General features: G+C 40.3%; 3 protein-coding genes across 3 annotated transcripts; 1 reads left to right on the forward strand and 2 right to left on the reverse strand.

Moving 5' to 3' along the window:
- Nucleotides 1–9,185: 9,185 nt before the first annotated feature.
- Nucleotides 9,186–10,766, reverse strand: LOC137990794 (uncharacterized). The gene is made up of 2 exons (XM_068835900.1): nucleotides 10,633–10,766; nucleotides 9,186–10,140 (listed from the first exon to the last, which is right to left on the reverse strand). The coding sequence occupies exon 2, from the start codon at nucleotides 10,032–10,034 to the stop codon at nucleotides 9,660–9,662; it is 375 nt and encodes a 124-aa protein (XP_068692001.1). The 5' UTR covers nucleotides 10,035–10,140; nucleotides 10,633–10,766; the 3' UTR covers nucleotides 9,186–9,659.
- Nucleotides 10,767–13,070: 2,304 nt separating this feature from the next.
- Nucleotides 13,071–19,302, forward strand: LOC137991684 (uncharacterized). Its single transcript, XM_068836727.1, has 8 exons — nucleotides 13,071–14,420; nucleotides 14,798–15,268; nucleotides 15,378–15,592; nucleotides 15,951–16,494; nucleotides 16,895–17,330; nucleotides 17,765–17,918; nucleotides 18,421–18,612; nucleotides 19,169–19,302. The coding sequence occupies exons 1-7, from the start codon at nucleotides 14,040–14,042 to the stop codon at nucleotides 18,428–18,430; spliced, it is 2,211 nt and encodes a 736-aa protein (XP_068692828.1). The 5' UTR covers nucleotides 13,071–14,039; the 3' UTR covers nucleotides 18,431–18,612; nucleotides 19,169–19,302.
- A 577-nt stretch (nucleotides 19,303–19,879) lies between these two features.
- Nucleotides 19,880–20,755, reverse strand: LOC137990795 (uncharacterized). Its single transcript, XM_068835901.1, has 2 exons — nucleotides 20,502–20,755; nucleotides 19,880–20,419 (listed from the first exon to the last, which is right to left on the reverse strand). The coding sequence occupies exons 1-2, from the start codon at nucleotides 20,741–20,743 to the stop codon at nucleotides 20,170–20,172; spliced, it is 492 nt and encodes a 163-aa protein (XP_068692002.1). The 5' UTR covers nucleotides 20,744–20,755; the 3' UTR covers nucleotides 19,880–20,169.
- Nucleotides 20,756–22,047: the final 1,292 nt, after the last annotated feature.

The raw sequence follows: 22,047 nt of genomic DNA on the forward strand, positions 1-22,047 counted from the left end.
ACATTTCTCGATCAAAGCGCGTATGAGAACTCTGTTCCAGCTGGAAGAAATCTCCTTTTGTCTGCGCCCATAAACATCGAGTCTGTTGTCGTAAATGATGGTGATGGCATTATTTTGGGAGTGAATCCTTCTTCTGATAGACCCCTCGACAACGCAACGTACACCAGATTAAACCGAATTGATGCGCCGGAACTGTTTGCTGTTCATTACGTAAGAGACGAAGCGACGAACCAGGTTCTCCACCAGTTTAAAGGGCATTCGTCTCTGCTAGGTATGCAGTTCTTTCTAGATCTTTTCGTTCGTAAGGGCAGCGCGCATTTCCACTATGAGCTTCCCCGAATTGGGAAACTTGAGCCAAAAGATCACTACGGAAGGCCCTTGAAAGAATTTTGGTTTAAATTTCTGACGAGTCCTTCACAGCACGAGTTACACATTCTTGATGCTATAATCCAGAAATGTGATGGCCTTGATGCACATGAAAAGGCAGTCTTGATGTCTCCTTTTGATCCCAGACTGGCAACTGTAGCTAGTCCCTTTTACCTCAGTTTAAATGCCTTGCTAGTTTTAAGTGGAAATTCCCACGTCTTCACACGATTTTGCCAGGACAAAGGAATGCTTAAACTTCAATGCGTAGCAAGAGAAAATCAGATTGGTCCTTTGTACTGTGGTTTGACTAGGAATCACGTGATTGGAATTGAGGTTGACACATCTGACGATGTGATTTTGTCGCCATTTGCCGCGGTGAATGTTGACCGTTTGCGGAATAGAGGATACCCAGACTTGTATATGAGCCAAGATGGCACAATCAGTGGTCTCCTTCCGTGGCACGAGCGAGCAATGAAGCAGAAAGTATTTTCTTTCACGAGATCGAAGGCAAGAGATCATGTTGCCCAATATCGCAGTGCCAGAAGTCCGGTGTATGGATTCTTCATTGACATTGACAAAAACTGTACAAGGAGCCATTACACTCCTGTACATACGGCAGAAGGTCATTTGCAAGTAAGGCGTAGTAGATGCATTGGAATAGGTGGTCAATCAACCGGTGATGGCTTGTTTACAGTAAAGCCAATTCAACCAGACACGTTTGTCTGTGCTTACGCACCCACAGCGCCAGTGCGTCGTTTCCATCCGCACAGACAAGGTGAATATCTCATCACTGTCCAGGGAGAGGGTGCCACTGTTGACGTAGACGGCGCAGAAAACGAATTTGAGACAGGACTTGGTCGTATTTGTAATGACGGTGCGTTCCCATTAGCCTTGGTGAGATCTAAGTTTGCCAAGATTATAGCTGATCGTGTGAACTGTAAGTTTGCGAAACGAAATGGGGAAGTTTGGATTAAATCCAACAGATACATAAGGGCAAACGAGGAATTGATGGTTTGCTACACTGAAGACCCTCGCTACTGGAACAAGATCTTCTCTGATGATCAGTTGCAACGAATGAAACTGGCCCTTCAATCATGCCCTCCGACACTCAGAGATGCCGAGCAGGCAATTGCTGCACTGGCCGTTTAAGCCTTGACGGGTTTTAATCAGTACTTTGAAGGTTTTACATCTGGACTGCTTTCAATTGGTAGTCTTGAGTTGCCTGAAAAAATAAGAATAGAATTCATTAAACTCATCAATAGTTAAAGTGAAAAAACTGCAGATACTTGCAATGACTTCACAGATAGACAAATATCAGAAATTCCGGCCACAAATTTGGTCGGTGTAGTACCAGTAGATTTGCTGGTACCAAAAATTCCTATCAAACGGGTTTGATAGGTGAAAAAAGAGCTGATTTGCTCAGATGTATTGAAAGAGGTAATCTTTCAACATATATCAGAAAAAAAAATTCCTGTGTGGAGACCAAGAAAAGGTTTCACAGGTGAAACAAGAGCTGTTTTGCTCAGAGCTATTCAAAAAGGCAATAATTTGGCAGCAGTTTTTAAATCCGCCGAGCTGGTTAGTTAATAACCAGTCTTGCTGGTCCCAAGCCCAGGAAAAGGATGAGGGAAAACTGCACGACAAAAGATTGGTCTTAAACTAAACATTAAACGTCACAGCGGCCATTGCCCGAGTAAATTTCGGTATTAACGGTGTCTATCTAGGAGACTTTAAGGTCAACACTCTGTCTGTGACGTCAAAAGCTGGTCACCAGTCTCCCTGCAGGCATTAAGGCACTGCGAGCTTACTGGTTAAGGCCACAGTAAGCTTTGAAAGTACTGAAAAGATTGCGCTACATTTAAACTAAACATTAAACGTCACAGCGGCCATTGGCCGAGTAAATTTCGGTATTAACGGTGTCTATCTAAGAGACTTTAAGGTCAACACTCTGTCTGTGACGTCAAGAGCTGGTCACCAGTCTCCCTGCAGGCATTAAGGCACTGCGAGCTTACTGGTTAAGGCCACAGTAAGCTTTGAAAGTAAAGTACTGAAAAGATTGCGCTAAATTTAAACTAAACATTAAACGTCACAGCGGCCATTGGCCGAGTAAATTTCGGTATTAACGGTGTCTATCTAAGAGACTTTAAGGTCAACACTCTGTCTGTGACGTCAAGAGCTGGTCACCAGTCTCCCTGCAGGCATTAAGGCACTGCGAGCTTACTGGTTAAGGCCACAGTAAGCTAGTAAAGTACTGAAAAGATTGCGCTAAATTTAAACTAAACATTAAACGTCACAGCGGCCATTGGCCGAGTAAATTTCAGTATTAACGGTGTCTATCTAAGAGACTTTAAGGTCAACACTCTGTCTGTGACGTCAAGAGCTGGTCACCAGTCTCCCTGCAGGCATTAAGGCACTGCGAGCTTACTGGTTAAGGCCACAGTAAGCTTTGAAAGTACTGAAAAGATTGCGCTAAATTTAAACTAAACATTAAACGTCACAGCGGCCATTGGCCGAGTAAATTTCGGTATTAACGGTGTCTATCTAAGAGACTCTAAGGTCAACACTCTGTCTGTGACGTCAAGAGCTGGTCACCAGTCTCCCTGCAGGCATTAAGGCACTGCGAGCTTTCTGGTTAAGGCCACAGTAAGCTTTGAAAGTAAAGTACTGAAAAGATTGCGCTAAATTTAAACTAAACATTAAACGTCACAGCGGCCATTGGCTGAGTAAATTTCGGTATTAACGGTGTCTATCTAAGAGACTTTAAGGTCAACACTCTGTCTGTGACCTCAAGAGCTGGTCACCAGTCTCCCTGCAGGCATTAAGGCACTGCGAGCTTACTGGTTAAGGCCACAGTAAGCTTTGAAAGTACTGAAAAGATTGCGCTAAATTTAAACTAAACATTAAACGTCACAGCGGCCATTGGCCGAGTAAATTTCGGTATTAACGGTGTCTATCTAAGAGACTTTAAGGTCAACACTCTGTCTGTGACGTCAAGAGCTGGTCACCAGTCTCCCTGCAGGCATTAAGGCACTGCGAGCTTACTGGTTAAGGCCACAGTAAGCTTTGAAAGTAAAGTACTGAAAAGATTGCGCTAAATTTAAACTAAACATTAAACGTCACAGCGGCCATTGGTTAACAACAGCAAACTATGACATGCAATGAAATATGGCCCTTAACTCCTAGCTTATGCCAGACTGTACTGTTAAGCATAAATGCCAAGGTAAATTGTCTTAGGGTTCTTGTCAGCTGTGTTGATATTGGGAAAACGGGCCGGTTTCGCGGGAAAAACATTACAAATGTACTCATAAGACAAGCAAGTTCCTTTCGCCAAGAAACGGAAAGTAAAAACCAATTAAAATAAAAGGGAAAGCTTGGATGGCGTAGCAATTGCGGCACGCGCGAAGCTTTACAAATAAGTACAACAAGATGCACTCGACTCTATTTAGCCTAAAATTCCGCGAAGGAATGGCATTTTCTCTTAGCAGCCAGACTGAGCTGAAGTTAAGAGCCACACGAATGCAGTTGATATGAAAATACCTTCATCGATCTTCATCTGAATCAAGGTTTCTCTCAAAAGCCTCTTTAAACACGACGGGGGAGCCATTACTCTTTATTCCTCGGGGAGGGGATGCCCGGGAAATGGTTTGTTCGTTGCAAGGCCTTGGACGTGGCACGAAAGCGAGTTTTTTGTGGAAAAAACAGAAATTTCGATTCCGACACAAAAACCTCTCTCCCAAACAGCCGAAGATTATCTCCGACATTTCCCGGAGCCTGTCGGAAGTCAAAGCCGAGAAACATCGCGATCGACCGATCAACCGAAATGCAAGGAGCCTGTGTAGGAGGGATGCGATTGGAGGAAACGACAGGCAGCGGAATTTTCAAAACACATCGCCAATATATAGCTAGAGGGAAGTGCGAACATCTAAAAGATGGAATCTAGTAAGTAAGAAAACTGTTGTTAAAATGCTCTTAATGTGGTTTCTTTCTTTCCTGTCTTTTCCCACCGTAAACTGTTCGTTAGATTCGGTCAAGTGAGCGACACGATTTGGCACGTTGTCGAACAGTAGTACCTCTGAAGGCGGTGAGACTTTTTCGTTCATTCCAGTACATTTCCAAATCTCCCACCCTTGCCACTCGATAGAACGCGCTATTGCGTGTACTTGAGCTGATTTTAATAATAATTTTAATCTGAATGATCTCCAAGTGAGAGAAAACGCAAATGACTGGCCTTTTTGGGGCACATTATCGCCCTGCCAGTGGTTTCACTGACGAAGCTTATTTGAACTGGGGACGCGGAGAAGGACGACAACATATCTCAGGGAACAAGGGAACTTCATACAATTGAAGGGATCAAAAAGTAATTTTGGGTTCAAGGGAACAGAAGCAATTGTTTTAATGAATCAACGACACGCCCCAGCCCCTCCCTGGTAGGGCCTCATTAACGACAACTTTAAGGTGGCTCAAATCAGCAAATCAGTAAGAGAATGAATGTCTTATTTATGACGAAAGTAACCCTCTAATGCTGTTGTCTTGTGATACTAAAGGCCTGGGGTTCTGCAATAATCGCTCAACCAGATGTAGTCATTGACTTGACCCAGCAGGTTACCATGGCAACAAAACAGCCATGTCAGAACCGCCTTTATCTGGTATTTAAATGCTTTTCTATTTCAAATACGAAATCGGGGATTAACCTTGTGCTATTTGTGAAGAGTGATTTGCAAGCTGTGAACAGTAAAATTCTCTAAAAACTTAACACAAGGAAACAAAACATTCTCCAATGATGTCTATAAATAATTTGATGCACATTTACAATAACTTTGAATTGCCTTTAGTCAAGGATGTGAAAAGCTAACTTTTCCTTTCTCATTACTTCCAGACACAAGTGACCAGCAAGCAGTCATGTCAGTTGGTATGTGATTTTTGAAAAATTTCCAAACACTTTGAAGGCCTCTTACCTTGACATTTGATTAGTACGACCAATAATTAAATAATCTATGAGAAAAGCTAACTTTTCCTTTCTCATTATTTCCAGAGAAAAGTGACCAGCAACCGACCTGTTCAGTTGGTATGTGAGCTTTGAAAATGTTCTAAACACTTTGAGGGCCTCTTACCTTGACATTTCATTAGTACGACCAATAATTAAATAATCTATGAGAAAAGCTAACTTTTCCTTTCTCATTACTTCCAGAGAAAAGTGACCAGCAACCAATCATGCCAGTTGGTATGTGACCTTTGAAAATGTTCCAAACACAATTTGATTAGTACGACTAATAATTAAATAATTTATGCTTGTGTGACTGGAAGAAAGTCTGTTCATTCCATGTAATTATACTAATAATATCAATCTTTTTTCTTTACTAGAACCACCACCAGATGCTACATGTAAGCCCTTTGATCTTGATATTAGAAGTAACAATGTTTCTTGTCATGTGCGTTTGACTGAACCATCTACATATGAGCAGTAGCTCATATGTTAATAATATTATAATTTATTATTCTTCCAGCAATGCAAAGGTACATCTTCTGAAACTATTTCAATTGTTAAAATTGGGGACCATCATTTCACTGTATCTCATGATGATATTCTGCAATGTATACTAGATAGTGGGGAAACTGCCATTTATGGCATAGATAGTTCAACTGATGAGGTTGCTCTTGTTCTTCAGTTGACAAATTTGAACCTACTACAAACCTGGTGTCCAAAAAATAGGTTTATTATTCATGATGGAAAATCTGATGCATTAATTTTGAATGCACAGGCTTTTATTGGCCTCTTTGAAGTGCCTCGTTATGGGGAGAGAACGTCATGCCATACAATTCTTTCTCTGTGTGCGATAACCTTGCCTGGATCAAGCATGTGCAATAAAGTCCATGTAATGAAGACAATAACATCATTCCTTTCTTGCTTTTTGTAAACTGTTTTATTTGTTCTATAAACAGCACACGAAGAGTTGTCCCCTCAGGAGGGGATGACGCAACCCTTCAGTGACACCAGTATCCCAGAAAAAGAAAATGGTACAAATTCATTTCCTTATTACATTACTGAACTAGTTACTATCATTTGTCATTTGCTTTTCATCGTAACAGTGACAATGCCAACTTCTGTTTGACTTGCTTAACTACAGTCTGCAAGAAATTATATCACTCCTGTTTTCTAGGAAAGGCTGATGGAAAGGACCTAACAAGGGTTCCCCCCAAGGAGCCACACCCGTACACAAGTAAGCATAGAATATTCTTTATATTTACACATGACTACTTATCAAGTGAAGCTAGGATCTATTTCAGATATCATCTCAACATTACAAGTTAACTGCGAAGATCATAGCTTCACTTGCAAAGTGAACCAGCCGACGGTCAGTGACCTGATAACGGTTCACAATTAACATTTTACATGCCAATACAATGGCTATTCTTTTTTCTCTCTTTTTCAGGGTGCTGGCGATGTGGGGGACAGGGGCACATCAGGGCTCAGTGCCCCACCAAACCAAAATATGTAAATAGCGGGAGGGAGGGAAGTCGGGGGTCTAGGGGTGGAATTCGCGGTAGGGGCGGAAATCGGGGGTCAAGGGGGGATATAGAGGCGTCATGCGCGGTACAGCACATGGCAGGATTTTTCATACAGGAAGAGGCGCGGGCGGCCATCGGGGCAGGGGGAATGGGAGAGGGTTGATGAATTTTATTCGGGGGAGAGTAATCAATATCTATAATTATAAGTAAAGAGACCTTGTCACGTTACAGTCAAGCTCTGTCCGCTGTACTGTTTATTCCTCAGACTGAGAGTTCTGAATTTCTTAGTTCATGCAGAAACATATTTCAGCTCTACATTTAGATTTTTTCCCAAAATGCATCACTGCAAACATGCAACTGCATAGCTTGACTGTAACAGTGCTTGACTCCTCCCTTTACTTTTTATAGATATTGATTATTGTTGTTGTGTTATTGTTAAAGTATACAAGTAGATGAATAAAGACATTATTATCGTCATCATCCTTGATTAGATTGAAAACAACCGATAAATAATTCTAGCCAGCCAATGTCTTTCTGTCTTTCTTCATTTACTTATATTGCAATAATTGTTAATTAGAATAAATATTATTATTATTGTAAATATTATTTATGGACTGCCAGGAGAGACACACCTTTTTAGGAAGGAACCAAAACCACTAATACTTGTTAGCCTTTCATTGGGCACTCATGAATCCTTATCTATTGTGAGGATGTTTGAATTTCGGGAACAGAACAGCCTATTTTCCATTTAGATAAATGACAAGAAATTTAGGCAACTGAAACAATCAATCCAAATTTCCTGTTGATAACATGGACTTTCTTGTGTAAAACAGGGTCCTGTAAGGCATCCACCTTGAATGTACAGAATCATTAAGGTGCGAACAACATCATTCAACTGCTAGTGTCTGTGAAAAACACATGAAGCACTCTTCATTCAGAATTAACCTTCCCAAAGCAACAACTAGAAAGCTAATTATTGAAAATTATCATTCCTCACAATATTAAGGTGAGGTTTTTTTTTTCTTGCTCAGAAATTCCTGTTACCATAGTTACAGGACACAAGTATTAAGTTTCTTATTTCATTTGTTTGTTCATATGTGGAATAAAACCAAAAAAGCCATCAAGTCTCTCATTAAGATTTCAACCTTGCATGATATCTCTCATGTTTGGTATCTGTACATACAATAACTTTTATAGAGTAAAATTAGTTATCGATCAGGGAGTATCTGAGTATTTATTGCCCTGTTTTATTTGTTATCGAGAATGAAGTCCTTTGATTGCAGCCCTGCTCTGTGTGTCAGAACAACTAGAAAGCTAATTATTGAAAATTATCATTCCTCACAATATTAAGGTGAGGAATTTTTTTTTTCTTGCTCAGAAATACCTGTTACCATAGTTACAGGACACAAGTATTAAGTTTCTTATCTCTTGCCTTTCTCCTAATAATTGAAACTGTGGTGATATTATTTTCATTTCATTTGTTTGTTCATATGTGGAATAAAACCAAAAAAGCCATCAAGTCTCTCATTAAGATTTCAACCTTGCATGATATCTCTCATGTTTGGTATCTGTACATACAATAACTTTTATAGAGTAAAATTAGTTATCGATCAGCGAGTATCTGAGTATTTATTGCCCTGTTTTATTTGTTATCGAGAATGAAGTCCTTTGATTGCAGCCCTGCTCTGTGTGTCAGAAAGTTTTGAATCGGTTCATAGACCGAATGCATAAATGGCAGCCAAAAAAATATTCTTTTGTTTATGTGCTATTTAGCCTTAGTAGCCTCGATTGCATGGACAAAATACAAAAGAAATGTTGCTTGAGAGCGAGGCTAGTGAGTCTCATTAGCACATAAACAAAAGAATGCATTTTTGGTCGCCATTTATGCATTTGGTCAATTAAAAAGAATACATGACAACAAAGACCTTATGGTCTCAACCACTGTTTATTTAATATATTTCATATGCTTCCTAATCACTGAACAGAGTGTATGAACACTCAAGCTTGAAACAAAACTTGTGAGCCAGTGGGCTCTCGTTTGCACGGTTCAAAACTGGAAATTTCATGCTTCCATTGCAAGGCCAAGCATCTGTGGCCATTGTAGATAATTATGCAAAGATTTTTAATTTTCACTTCATGCAAAATATAGACCATTCTACAGTTGTAGCTAAGCTGCCTGGCTTTAGAATGGAAGCGAGGCTGCCAGTGACCCTGTTTTGATACAAACCTTTGTGCTTTTCTTATGTTAATGTAGACTAATTTGAATAACAACAACACAATTTACATGATAAATGCAGTTAGGTCTGTATCGATTTAAGGTCACCGGCAGCCTCGCAGCCATTCATAGGCCAGGTCACTGAGCAAACAACTGTAAAATGGCCCATTGTCGTTGTTCCAAGTAAGAATAAACATTTGCATTTGTTTTGTATATGTGCTGTCAATTTAACTGGCTCAATAAAGCAATTACTGGCTCAAATGATGGAGGTGATGTTATTTCAAGTTACTAAGGCTACGTATAAAATCTGCCTGTCATTCACTTGAATTTGGGAAACTGGGACAACCAATTTTGCTTCAACTAAGTTAATTCTTATTCTGCTAGGCCCTCTTGTTTGAAAACATGCAACCTTCAGTCAAGCTCTCATGCTGTTCACAAGATTTCGAGGAGAAAAAATTGTGGGGTGGAAGCTTTTGTGAATTGATTCTGGACTTAGAGAAGTGAAACTGTTTTTTTGGAAATCAGACGGTTTTTCGCCGTTTGGAGCTTGACTGAAAGACTGCACAGACAGTTACCCTTTCACTGCCTTGTGGATGGTGCGTGTGGAAGTCATGAGTCTGTAGACACCTCCTCGCTTTTTGGAGCCTTGCAATTCCACAGGAACAAGGCTGTCAATGCCTTCCTTCCACTCTTCGACCGACAGTTCAAGCTTATATAAGTTGGTGCCTATGTGTTTGTAATATAACAGCGTCGCCTCTTTTTGTCTTATGGACTTGACCTGGCCAATGTAAACCACCGGCTTCAGATAGGTGCTTTCCTCTGATACAACGGCGACGAAATCGCCCCTGTTGACTGTCTCATCACCCTCTTCTGGTTCCCCATCGGTTGCAGTTTCCCCTTCATCCAGACGGCCCTCTGCGTAATCTCTGGCTAAGTCGACCGCCATTCGTTTCTTCTGATTTGCTGTGCGGCGATCGTATGTATCTTGCGCTTGTTTTCGCGAATGCCTGAGCGCAGATGCTAGCGAAGCCTTGAGAGAGTCCGTACAGTCCCTGTTAAAATCATAGAACAATGTCTGAGTCATGATATGTAATGTTACACTCGAGGGGGGAATGAGAGAACTGAAATTATTGTAGGGTAGTTGACCAAAGACTGAAAAACACTCTGTTTGCCCTCCAAGAATTGCATAAGAACTGTTTCCAGTTTCACCTGAGACTGACAATGGTCCCAAGAGAAAATATAAGCAATCAATGCTCTTGCATAATTCTGAAAGTGGCCTACTTACAAACACTTTGTTTAGGTCAGAGACTTAACAAACAAACATGGACATGGGATTCAATTAGCTTGAGCAAACTACCAGCCATCTCTTCGCACGGATGCAAACCAAGTATTCTAGTGCATAGGACTGATTGATGAAAAATAAATTATTGGAATCCTATGTTTTTAAGCTGTTTCATGTGAGTCAAAGAATATATTGACCTCTTGACTCAACTTCCCTAATTTTAAGACTAAAAGTGCCCTCTGAATTACTAAGAATAACTCACGATTTGTCGTACGCCCAAGTGATAAAGGAACTTCTGAGTATGTTTATGGAAGCCAACTTTCCCGTAAGGCCATATAGCACGCTCTTCAAGTGGGCAGAAAAGGAGGCAGCAGTGAAGTGATCACCATTCTTGTTCTGGAGTAAAAAAAAGGGTAGTGCATTTGCATTGGTTGTGTTTTGTTTTGTTGATTTTTTTTTCATTTTTGAGACCTTTTTCTTATAGAGATCCTTGCCAATGCCACTCACGTGTGTGCAAAACATACACATACATGTTAGGGTGGAAAAAAGAATGAATACTCAAAAAAAAAGCAGGGTGATTTTTCTAAAAAAAACACCCTCACAGGGGTGAATCTGTTGGAAAAAAATATCCCAGAGAGGTGTTGTTTCCCTTGAAATCACCCCACAAGTGTCCAGGATCACAAAAAATCACCCCAATTGGGTTGATTTCATATCACGCAAGGGTTAATTTTGCAAATCCACTCACCCCAGAGAGATGTGGTTTTCAGTCAAAAACACCCCACTAGGGTTCCTAATCACAACCGTGAACCTTGATAGGGGTGTACTTTTCACAACAAAACACCTCACTGAAATGTGGTTTCACTTGAAATCACCCCCAAAAGGTGTGAAATTAGGTGCAAAAACCCCACTTGGGACATGAAAATACCTAACAAGGGGTAAATTTTAAAATTACCACACCCTGTAAGGGTAAATGTGCCCAAAAAAACACCCCACCACAGAATTTATCACTGAATTTTACATCCTGAAATAGCTTTTGGGGGTGAAATTTGACTGTGACCAACCCTCAGAAGGACGAAATGTTTTAAAAAACCATCCTTGCTATCGAACTGGGGGTGAAATGTGACTGTGACCAACCCTCAGATGGACGAAATGTCTAAAAAAGCCATCCTTGCTATGGAATTGGGGGTGAAACAAGAAGATTTAACAGCTTTATACCTCTATGTTAGGGTTAGGGTTAGAGGTACTGCAATGTTATCACGGGGTTAACAAATTGTCATATCCTTTCTTCATGGGAGATATTTTCCCTCTCAACATGGTATCGTGTTTATTTTGTCCTCTAAATGAAAAGGAAAAAACAACATTGAGGATAAGGGCTACTACTAGTACCACTGATAATGATAATGATAATGATAATGATAATAATAATAACAATAATAATTATAATAATAATGGTGATGATGTTAAGAACAATGATAACAATCAGGATTACATCAAGGCAGAGAAGGGAAAATTTCAAAGCTAAATAGTATATGACATGATGGTGTGCAGATATAATTTTTGCCCATTGAAGTCCATTTTCTTTTCCTTTTGCCACAGTGACTGCACTGATGCCATGAAGAATTCACTCGCTGCAGCCCTGAGACACACACGTAAACCTATGATAGGAGGATGGCGAACGAGAAGAAGGAAATGGCGGTTGCACTGGCCAGGGACTATGCAGAATGCCATAACGACCCAGAGAAAAGTGACAAATCAGGGGAAGAGGCAGCTGCTGGTGGAAGTGATGATTTCAAGGCAGGTGATTTCGTGGCCCTTGTGGAGCCAGATAGCACAAGCACTTCTCCAAGAATCTTGCTGGGACAGATTCTCTCCTTTGAAGGAAAGACAGAGGTTCTCCTGCTTTGGTATAAGCAAGTCAAGCACAGCCTGTACAAACTAACATTGAACGGAGAACAGTGGAAAGAAAACCTGGATTGTCTCGTTCCAGTCAAAGTCCGGTCAGTCAAACAACCTGCAGGATGCTACAAGCTACTAGTCATAGGTGAGTTGTGTAATCTTTGTCTATTGAATCGTTTTGTCGGTCAGTTTTACAAGCACGTGGTTAGCTTCAGGTTAGTTAGAGGGCTGAGAATGACAAAGAAATGTCTCATAGAAATGTTGAAGTAAGAATTAGTTTCGTTCATGAACGAGCGAGCGAGCGAGCTGAAGAGAAGTGAAGATTGCAATGTGAGTGCAGGCACATGAATTGTTTGTTCAGTCATCGATCATTGCATTGCTATGGATGTTTAGCCTTTGTGACTTGTGTTGGATTGGCCTTGTCGGTTTTTAGCCCACTCACTGGGCACTGTGGCTGGAAATGAAATGGAAATCATGTCTTCCACCTTAATGGCTCCGTTCTCCTATCTAGTGCCTTTGCCTGATTTTTTTGCGTACAGCAGACTTGAGTTTTAGAGCTACAGCTGACAGTTGTCTTTCTTCCCTTCCAGCTTGGCCAGCCAGCAGCCAGTGGATATCAGTGGTCATCGATTCATTCATTCATTCATTCCTTCATTGTTATAGTTATTTTGTGCTGCACAGATGTTCATTATTTAGAAACTGAGATTTCGAGCCAGTTCACTGAAACCAATAATGTGCAGGCTAAGCCAATGGACTCTTTGATTTTGTGGTTAGGGTTATGTGATCAGACTCCTTTGGTAATGCCAAAAGTGAACCGACTAGTTAGTTATGGCTGGCTTTTGAAAGAGGAAAGCAAAATGCAAAAGAAACAAGCAAGAATTAAGGAAGAAAAATTGAAAACCCAAATTAAACAAAGTGAAGATTTCCATCCGAATTAGCAGCAGCACAAGGTCACCAGGGATTTTCAGCCATTTGTCTCAGTGGAATCCAGGCTACTCTAACCTAGACATTTTCAATATGTAGATTCGAGCTGACGAAAGCAAGTCGTTTCCATGCCACCAATGAATTATTCCGAGGTCATTTGCCTCCCTTCAGTCAGTCTGTACATGCATGGTGAATAAAGCGAGTTTCAAACTGAGAGCAGGCTCACAACAACTTCTCCTAGAGTATCATTTCTTTCTTTATTTACTGTAGGCACATGCAGGAGTATATACGAAATGATTCACACGATTTCAATCTTCTCAATTCTTGTTGACTACTCTCTTTTATCTGCTATAATGATGGTGAGGTTATGATGATGAACTCAAAGAACATGGCAACTAACTGGCCAGAATGGTTGCTCCAAGAAGATCATAGAACTGCTTAAAAAAAAAAAAAAACAAAAAACAAAACAAAACAAAAAAACAGGAATCATTTCATGCATACTTCTGTCATCCTTTCTATGAGTTTCTAGGAGTGGTGATGATGTACACGATTCACCTGTTGATTGAGTGAGCACTCACGAGACAGAATAAATCTCTTGATGAGGCCTAAAACTTGATGTCCTCAACCGTTCACTTTAGTGCGTTCATTAAAATTTTTTTTCGATTACTGGTCCTTTGATAAGTAAAAGAAACGATTCTGAGCTTAAAAGGAGTCTAAAGTGTTAGAAAGTTTGTTTTTTCGAGCTGAAAAACTCGATACTTTCGCTTCAAAAGTGTCGCCGGAAGCGCGCGGCCAAAAGGTCATGTGACTTGCTTGTGTGACGTCAGTCTACTTGACTCGCATCAAAACATGGCGGAAAGCAAGAGAAACCCTGTGAAGAAAGGAGGACGATACTGTGTGGCTGGAACGTCCAACGGTGAAAGCTGTACGAATACACAATATACGCCGGGAATCTCCACGCATTTGTTCCCTTCAGAGCCTAGTGTTAGGGCTCAATGGGTTAAATTCGTTTGTCGACATCGTGCTGATTTTGGTGAGCCAGTCGGCAAATTTGCATCTTTGTGTTCAGCACATTTTGAGCAGAGTTGCTTTACCAACAGCTTGGCGTCTTCGCTGCCAGGAATGGAAGGAATTAAAATGAAAAGGAACTTAATTCCAGGCTCTATTCCGACAAGGGACACTGTATTACCAGAGGGCCCGCAAGTTCTGAGCGAACGCCAGAAGCGACAAGTAAGCCTTTTTTTTTTTCACATTAAGTCTCATAATCGTTGTTATCAAAAGTTTCAAGGCTTTCATGTGTCATGGCTGTGTACGTATGTGAAGAACACCTAGGTATACTTTGCGAGGTTAAATAAATCAGCATCGTAATCCTATAATCTTGTGCTTACTGAAAGTGGAAGTATGTGAAATCAACGTTTATTACGGTATGTGTTTTTACACGTATTATGTGTGTTTGCACATCTTCTGATGTATTTTGGAGAATTGTTCTGTAATAGGTGTATTTAAGTCAATTTAATCAAATAACCGAATGAAAGAAACAAACATTGTCAAAGTGATTTGCTATAAAAATTTTCAGTCAGTGAATTTGATGTTACCTTTTTCTTCAGCTGAGGCGAGATGCATTTTCTGACTCGCAACCCGGACCCAGCCAGCCCAAAAAAAGAAGGGAGAACCCGCAAGATACAACCGAGGTTGCTGTAGGTGATGCTGTGATCAGCAAAAATGCAATTGAAACCACCTCTGAGGCCTCCACTCCTGTCTGCGATGATTCCTGTGAAAATACTGTGGCCTCCACTCCTGTCTGCATTGATTCCTGTGAAAATGTTGTATCAGCAGCTCCCAGCTCAGCTATCTGGCATGTGGTCACTATGCTACATACTGAAACGTCTTCATCACAAGATAATGCAGCTACTACCACCATCAATCATACCCCTTCACCAGTGGAAGCATCGCCACTCCAAAACAGTTCTTGTGGGGAGGTTGTGGATAAAAATAAATATAGGAGTCTGCTGAGAGCTAATCAGCGTCACAGGCGCACCATTAAGGATTTGAAGAAGAATATCAGGGAGCTTCAAAATGTAAGTGTGAAATAAAAATGTAAAAGATTATTGTCTATTGCCTTAGGATTTTTGATATTTCCTAGCATTCAGTTTTAAGCTTTTTTCTTTTTGTCACTTATTGTGATAGAAAGTGGATGAAACAGCTTCAGAAGATAAACTGGGCCACAAGCAAGAGGGGGACGAATCCCAAGACTATTTTAATTGGTCTGGCACTGGTACAGATACAGAAACCGATGAGGAGTGTGATTGGCAGCCGTCACAAGATGACCCTGAAGGGGGAAGCACTGAAGACGATGAAATGGAGGAGGATCTATCAGATGAAACAGTGGAAAGAGATATACGGTGTGGCTTATTTTATACTAATTGTTAATTTTGTTCTGCCTTCATAATGCTTAATTAGATGCAGAACAGTAGGTACATGCACAGGGGCAATAGCTTATGGCCCAAAGCTCTGATCTATTTCGCCTCCCTTCGTCCCCACCTTTTTGAAGTATAATAACAATAATAACAACAGGATCAAAAAAATGGAACAAATTTAACACCTCAACCACTTCTCAAATCCTATTAACTTTATTATCATTATTCTTTGTCATCAATACTAATATTATCACAATTTATTATGATTGCCATTAATAATTATTACACGTATGCCAACAACGTTCGCACGTTATTTATGAACATTTTGCACTTAATTTTCCAGAGTCGATCCAGACACCCCAGCTTTTGAGGAACCCAAGTTCATTGTATTTTACAGCGTGCTACTACAACTGTTCACTATGTTTTGTTTCAAATGTAAAGAGAGTCGGCCATCAGCAACAATGCAGCAGAATGGCACTATGGTCACTGTGACACAAAATTGTTCAAGATGTAACAAGAAGTATGTATGGAATTCCCAGCCACCTCCTCCACGTGGGAAGTCTCCCATTGGCAATTTGTTATTGAGTTTTTCAATCTTGATGGCTGGAGCTTCAATTAACAAGGTCCTGCTTGTGTTTCGCCACATGGGACTTCATGTGTATTCGGCCCGCACTTATTTCAGGCACCAGAAGTCATTGTTATTTCCTGTTGTTCTCCATCACTGGGAAAGTTACAGGGCAAATCTTATTAGCAAGGTTAAGGAACTGAAAGACGTGGCATGGACTGGAGATGGCAGATTCGATTCTATGGGACATTCTGCGAAATATGGCGTGTACACAATGCTCTGCACAACTATTATGAAAATTGTTCATTTTGAATTAGTTCAGGTAAGTGACTTTTCAACAACTAAAAACATAATCTCCTTTAGTGTTGAATGTTGTAAATGATCTCTCGGTGAGGTTGTTATGTCTCTGATGCTGATTACTCAGACAAGATGTTATTGAGAATTAAAATAATTTGGCTTGTCCCCAGCAATGCGCAGAATGTGCTTCGTTTACCTTAGGCTGCACATTCTTGTGGATTGAGGCATGGCTGATAATGCACTGTAGTGCAAACAAGTATATGGCAGTTAACATAATGAGTCTTCAACAGATAAAATTTTGCTTCATTATTAATTTATTGCACAATACAATTGAGAGTTCAATTCTGATAATGGAAAAGAATTTAGGCAATTTTGTAGATGTGTCGCTGATAACAGACTAATGTTTTTGTGTTTTCCATTTCTAGGCTAATGAAACAGGAGGTAGCCAGCAGACAGAGTTGGAGGGGGCAAAGAGGTGCTTTGCGCATTTAAAAACACTTGGCTTGTCAGTTGGTGTATTTGTATCCGATCGCCATCGAGGAATTGCGAAGTGGATTCGTGAGAACTGTGCTACTACAAAGCATTACTTTGACATTTGGCACATAGCCAGATCCGTTACCAAGAAACTCCTGGTTTTGAGAAAGCAGAAAGGATGTGGGATTATTAAGGACTGGATGAGGGGCATTCGGAGACATATTTACTGGTGTGCAACGTCAACCACAGCTGGTTTTGAATCACTGATTACTGCAAAGTGGAATTCTTTCTTGCGTCATGTTTGCAACAAGCATGAGAATCATCCTGATCCACTGTACCCAAAGTGTCACCATGGTGATCTTGAACCAAGAAAGTGGATAAAAGTTGGTAAAGAAATATTTCGTCGAGTAAGAACTAAGTCCAATATTTTTTTACTAGCAACTGAGTATATAGACACTCCTTCCCGACAGATGGTTATGTGGCATGAATCTCAATATAACATGTCTGTTTGGAATCATGATAGCTGTATTCAGAATGTCAAAATGACCAGTATTAAGGCCAGAAGCTGTTCTTCACTAATGAAGAAGCTCATGTCGGGACCTATAAAAATTGACTTTGTTCACCTTGGACAAATAAAGCTCACTCATTATTAGTGATACATATTGAGACCCACATGAAGTAATGGCTTCAGTTTTTCTTTTCTTGTCAGACAGGTGATGTCTTTATTTATATGCCATCTTTTAGGTTTGGTTAATGGGGACCTACATGCAAGTGTATTTTGTGGTTGTACTCATGTCATATTCATCGACTTTCTCTGGCAGGAACTACAGCCTATGACAAATTAAAGTCCTTGTTCACTAACATGAAGAAGTTGTCCCCTGATGCACAGACAAGCTGCCTGGAAGGATTTCATGCCACTCTGAACTACTGGCACCCAAACTTGATTTGTTATTCTTGGCTGGGAACTCTTTGCAGGTCCATTATCTTTGTGTAAAAGTAGCATTTCTTGATGTATTTGAGGGTGCTTTATCACAAAAAGGTCACATTTTTGTAACTTTTTCTTAGGAAATAAATTCCCATGGATGTTATTGTACATCTAGTTATGGTTGTAATTCATTCACTTGTTTGGAGCATATGGATTGTTTGGTGGTAATAACTAACCATTACTTTTCTTTGTAGGCACATACTGGGATGGCACTCTTTCCATGTATGGTTTCCCTTTCTGTGTCCTATAATAGTACCTTAAATAAGACTGCTAATTCAAAAGTTGCAGACCTACCAGAGAGTAATATTGATGAAACATGAATAATGGCAGTCAACATTTTTTCATCGCTGATGTATTAGAGTGAATTTCAATTAAGTGTCATAAGTACATGTAATTCACCTGTTCCCTGTTTAACAAAACTTGTGACATTTTGAGAAACATGCTAAGAAAAAAAGCTCCTCTGAAAATGCTCCCACAAATTTTTATTTTTAGGTTACGTTGACGCAATGAAGGCACTCCTGTTTACTTTGCCTAAGTCAGAAATGAAGGAAGTTTTAGAGAGATATTCTGGAAAAGTGCCCAAGCCGCTTAATCAACAATTCCCAGCTAGGAGAAGTAAAGCAGAAGCTGTTGAAGTTTACCAAACACGAAGGAAGATGAAGAAAACATCACTTTTTCCATCTGGTTTGTTTCTGTGATTTCGAAGAATTTTTTGGATTCTATTATTATATTCAGCAGTCTTTTGTTTACTCTTGTTGTGGCTGCCATTGCCCGAAACGGAAAATACCATAATAGTCTTAGTTTGTCTACCCAAATTTTAAATAAGCATTGTTTCCAGTTTCTCTTGGGACTTACAATGGTCCCAAGGGCAAACAAAAACAATGCTTATTTAAAATTTGGGTAGACAAACTAAGACTATTATGGTATTTTCCGTTTCGGGCAATTGGGAGCTGACATAATTAATTTGGTTCTCACACAGGTAAAGAGTGATCAGGTCATCCAAATAATTTATTATGTTTCAGTGCAAATCCAAATGTCATACTTTGCAGAGAAATTGACTATATGTACTGCTAGTTCACTTGTTATGCCAATACATAACCCAGCTTCACTAAGTTTGGTGGGGCCTTTTGCTTCAAAATGCTCATCTTGATGTCTGGACATGATTATTTGTTACAAGCTTTAGTCAAAACTCTTTTAACCAGAGCTCATCGTGCTTTCATTTTATTTGTTTGCTCTACAGAAGCTGAGCAGTCTACCCTTCAATCCAACCAGAAAAGCAACCAGACCAGTAGTCGGAACACTTCACGAAGGCCTTATACTTGTTCAGTATGGAAAAAACCGTTGTGTGGTCATAAAGGCAAACGCAAAAAATAGTGTTGTTAACCTTTCGTAAACCCCCAGTAAATGTTGTTATCTTTTCTGTTTGTTGGTAATTATTTTTAAAAAATTACCATTTGGATAGTGATTTTTAATCAAAATTAATACAAATTTAAAATCTTATCTAGTGCCAAGTAAACCCAATGCACAGTTGTGAAGTTTATGAGAGAAACTACTGAATGACTGTTTGTGAATGGGTTTTTTTAATAAATGTACTTTGGTTCAAACAAAGTGTTTTTGTCAGTGTTCTCTGTCTTTAGAAGTTGCAAATCCTTTTGACTGGTGGGACTGGTATTTAGTTCTAATACTGTGATAGATGCAAGCTGGGAGTGGCCTGGTGTTATCCCAACCCATGTAGCCACAAAGCCATCGTGTGGTCCATCTGTATGCAACAGCTCTTATGAACCTGAAAAATAATTTGAATGGATCATTTCAGGGTGCAAAAGGTCTGTGAATATGTTTTGATATTAATTCTGAAGGGACTCAGGGCCTTTTCTGCTTTAGCTAAGAACAATGGACCTTCACCCCTTGTCCTTCCCCTTTACCTTCAACCGTTAATTCCTTATGTTTGTTTATTTAATCAGCGACAATAATAATTTGAGACGGCACAGCAATTAATTTTTGCTAATGGATTGGAAAGTAAGGCTATCATGTGAGCAAATGAGTGCTATTTGCTATTATTTTGAACAGCAAAATTAAAATCGATATGCGAACCGCCGGGAAAGCAATCATGCTTGGATGACTCTAAAAAGAACTACTCAGTCTTTATAATAATTACTATTATGACTATACCTATGTTGATCATTCAACAGCAATTTTTTATTCTATTTTCACGCTTAACATACATTCTGGCAGATTTTGTACTCATTCATTTTCCGACACTCCACCTCGGCGGCGGTAATTTCCTCCGTCCTTATTTCTTAACAGTGGCGCCACTTGAAGCAAAACTGCTCGGTTTGTTATCGCGTCGTAGTCCACGTGTTGGGTTATACAAGAGATGTTTTCAATTGATCCATCAAACATCATCTTTGCGGACGTACTTGTAACTTCCCTGCAGCAGCAAAATTCCAGCGAACCGACTAATGTCTCGACATTACACCGTTCACATTGGCACCTGAATAAACAATAGTACGAAGTTCGTGTTATGCACAATCCTTGTAAGCATGGAAGCGACGTCTAGTAAATTTGGTTCTTACCAAGACTCCACGCTCACACTTCCTTCGTATCTGCTTTCCAAAACGGCCGGAGTGAGTCCATCAACGTCCCTTTCTTCCTCGGAGTCCCCATCACCAGTTTCTTCTGAAACCACTGCGAGTGGCTCGGCTTGATAGGGAATTATTTCTGATTCAATAACTCCCCAATCTTCTCCAGAATCTTCACTTTCCATCTCACTTTCTGAAGAATCGAAACAGTCGCTTACTTCCGAATCGTCAGACATCTTTCGCTCAAAAACACAGCAGACGCAGTCGTGTAAACTGTGAGAATTTACTGAAGAAAGCGCGAAATGGACAACTCAGTCAAGTAGGCTGACGTCACAACCTTACTCTCGTTCCCAGTTGCGGCGACAATTTTTCAGCGAAAAAATGGCTAGTTCAGCGGCCAAAAATGAGGGAAAAAACTTTTTCTCCTCATTTTTAACGCTGAATCCATGAATTACACATTTCGATGCAAATGAAAACGTAAAAAAAAAATTTCTGTCATATACACTTTAAGGAGGGTGCCTACTGTCGTTTATTTGCGCGTACATTCTGCGCATCTCTTGAAAGATTCTCGGATCTCCTATCAGGGATATTTTTCAAATGAGGCAGAGAAAGTGGATCTTTGAAAGTACTAAAACCATTGGTATCCTCAAAGCAAATGGAAGGCAATTTCAGATGGCCTAACCCCAACCATCTTAAGTCGCTTTCCATTCACCCCAAACACGCCTCAGGCCGCTCAAAACCAGTCATCTAAGAGTCTAGCGGAAACACTGCGCCCACCTCTGGCCAAACAAAAGAACTTGCAAATAAATAAATAAATACATAAATAAACTAAATAAATAAATAAATAAACTAAGAAAGAAAGTAATTAATAAATCAATAAATCGGAAGTTCGGTATTAAAGTTTCGACATGCCGAGTGCATGTGTCGGAAGTCGAAGTTTCGATATTCGAACAGCCGATGCGAGCATTGTCGGAATTTGGATTCGATTCGATTTCGACTCGATTTCGGCAATTCGGAGCGAATGATGGTAACCGATTCAGTTCGAAATTCGGAGAGGAGCGCATTTACGAACTCGAAGCGAAGTTTGAATTGTGGTAGTCGACTCGAACCAACCCCGCCCTACCCTCACCCTAACTCGAGCGAGCCCAGATGGGGTACACAGCTTTGAACCTGCGACACCCGTTTTACCGTGCCCTTGCCCGTTGAGCCACCAGGTCAACGCCCAGCGTTGAAGCCGTTGATCTTTCTTTTCTATGTAGTTTCTCGGCAGTTTGGGTGAAAAGAACAGAGAAAAAGAAACTTGTCGGTCTCAGCCTGATCTGAACCCGCAACCTCCGCAACAACTCGCAAGCGTGCTATCCATTGAGCCACAAGAACTCTATGCAGTCTCATCTCGTGCCAAAGGAGTTGATTGAAAAAAAAAAAAAGGGAAAAAAAAAAACCAACAAAGTTCCCCGAGTGGGATTTGAACCCAGAGCGCTCTCAAATCGAGTGACACATGCCTTGACCGTTAAGCCACCGGCACACACTAGCGAATGCC

The sequence above is a fragment of the Montipora foliosa genome, chromosome 2 (genome assembly GCF_036669935.1).
Source record: "Montipora foliosa isolate CH-2021 chromosome 2, ASM3666993v2, whole genome shotgun sequence".
Lineage (NCBI taxonomy): Eukaryota > Metazoa > Cnidaria > Anthozoa > Scleractinia > Acroporidae > Montipora > Montipora foliosa.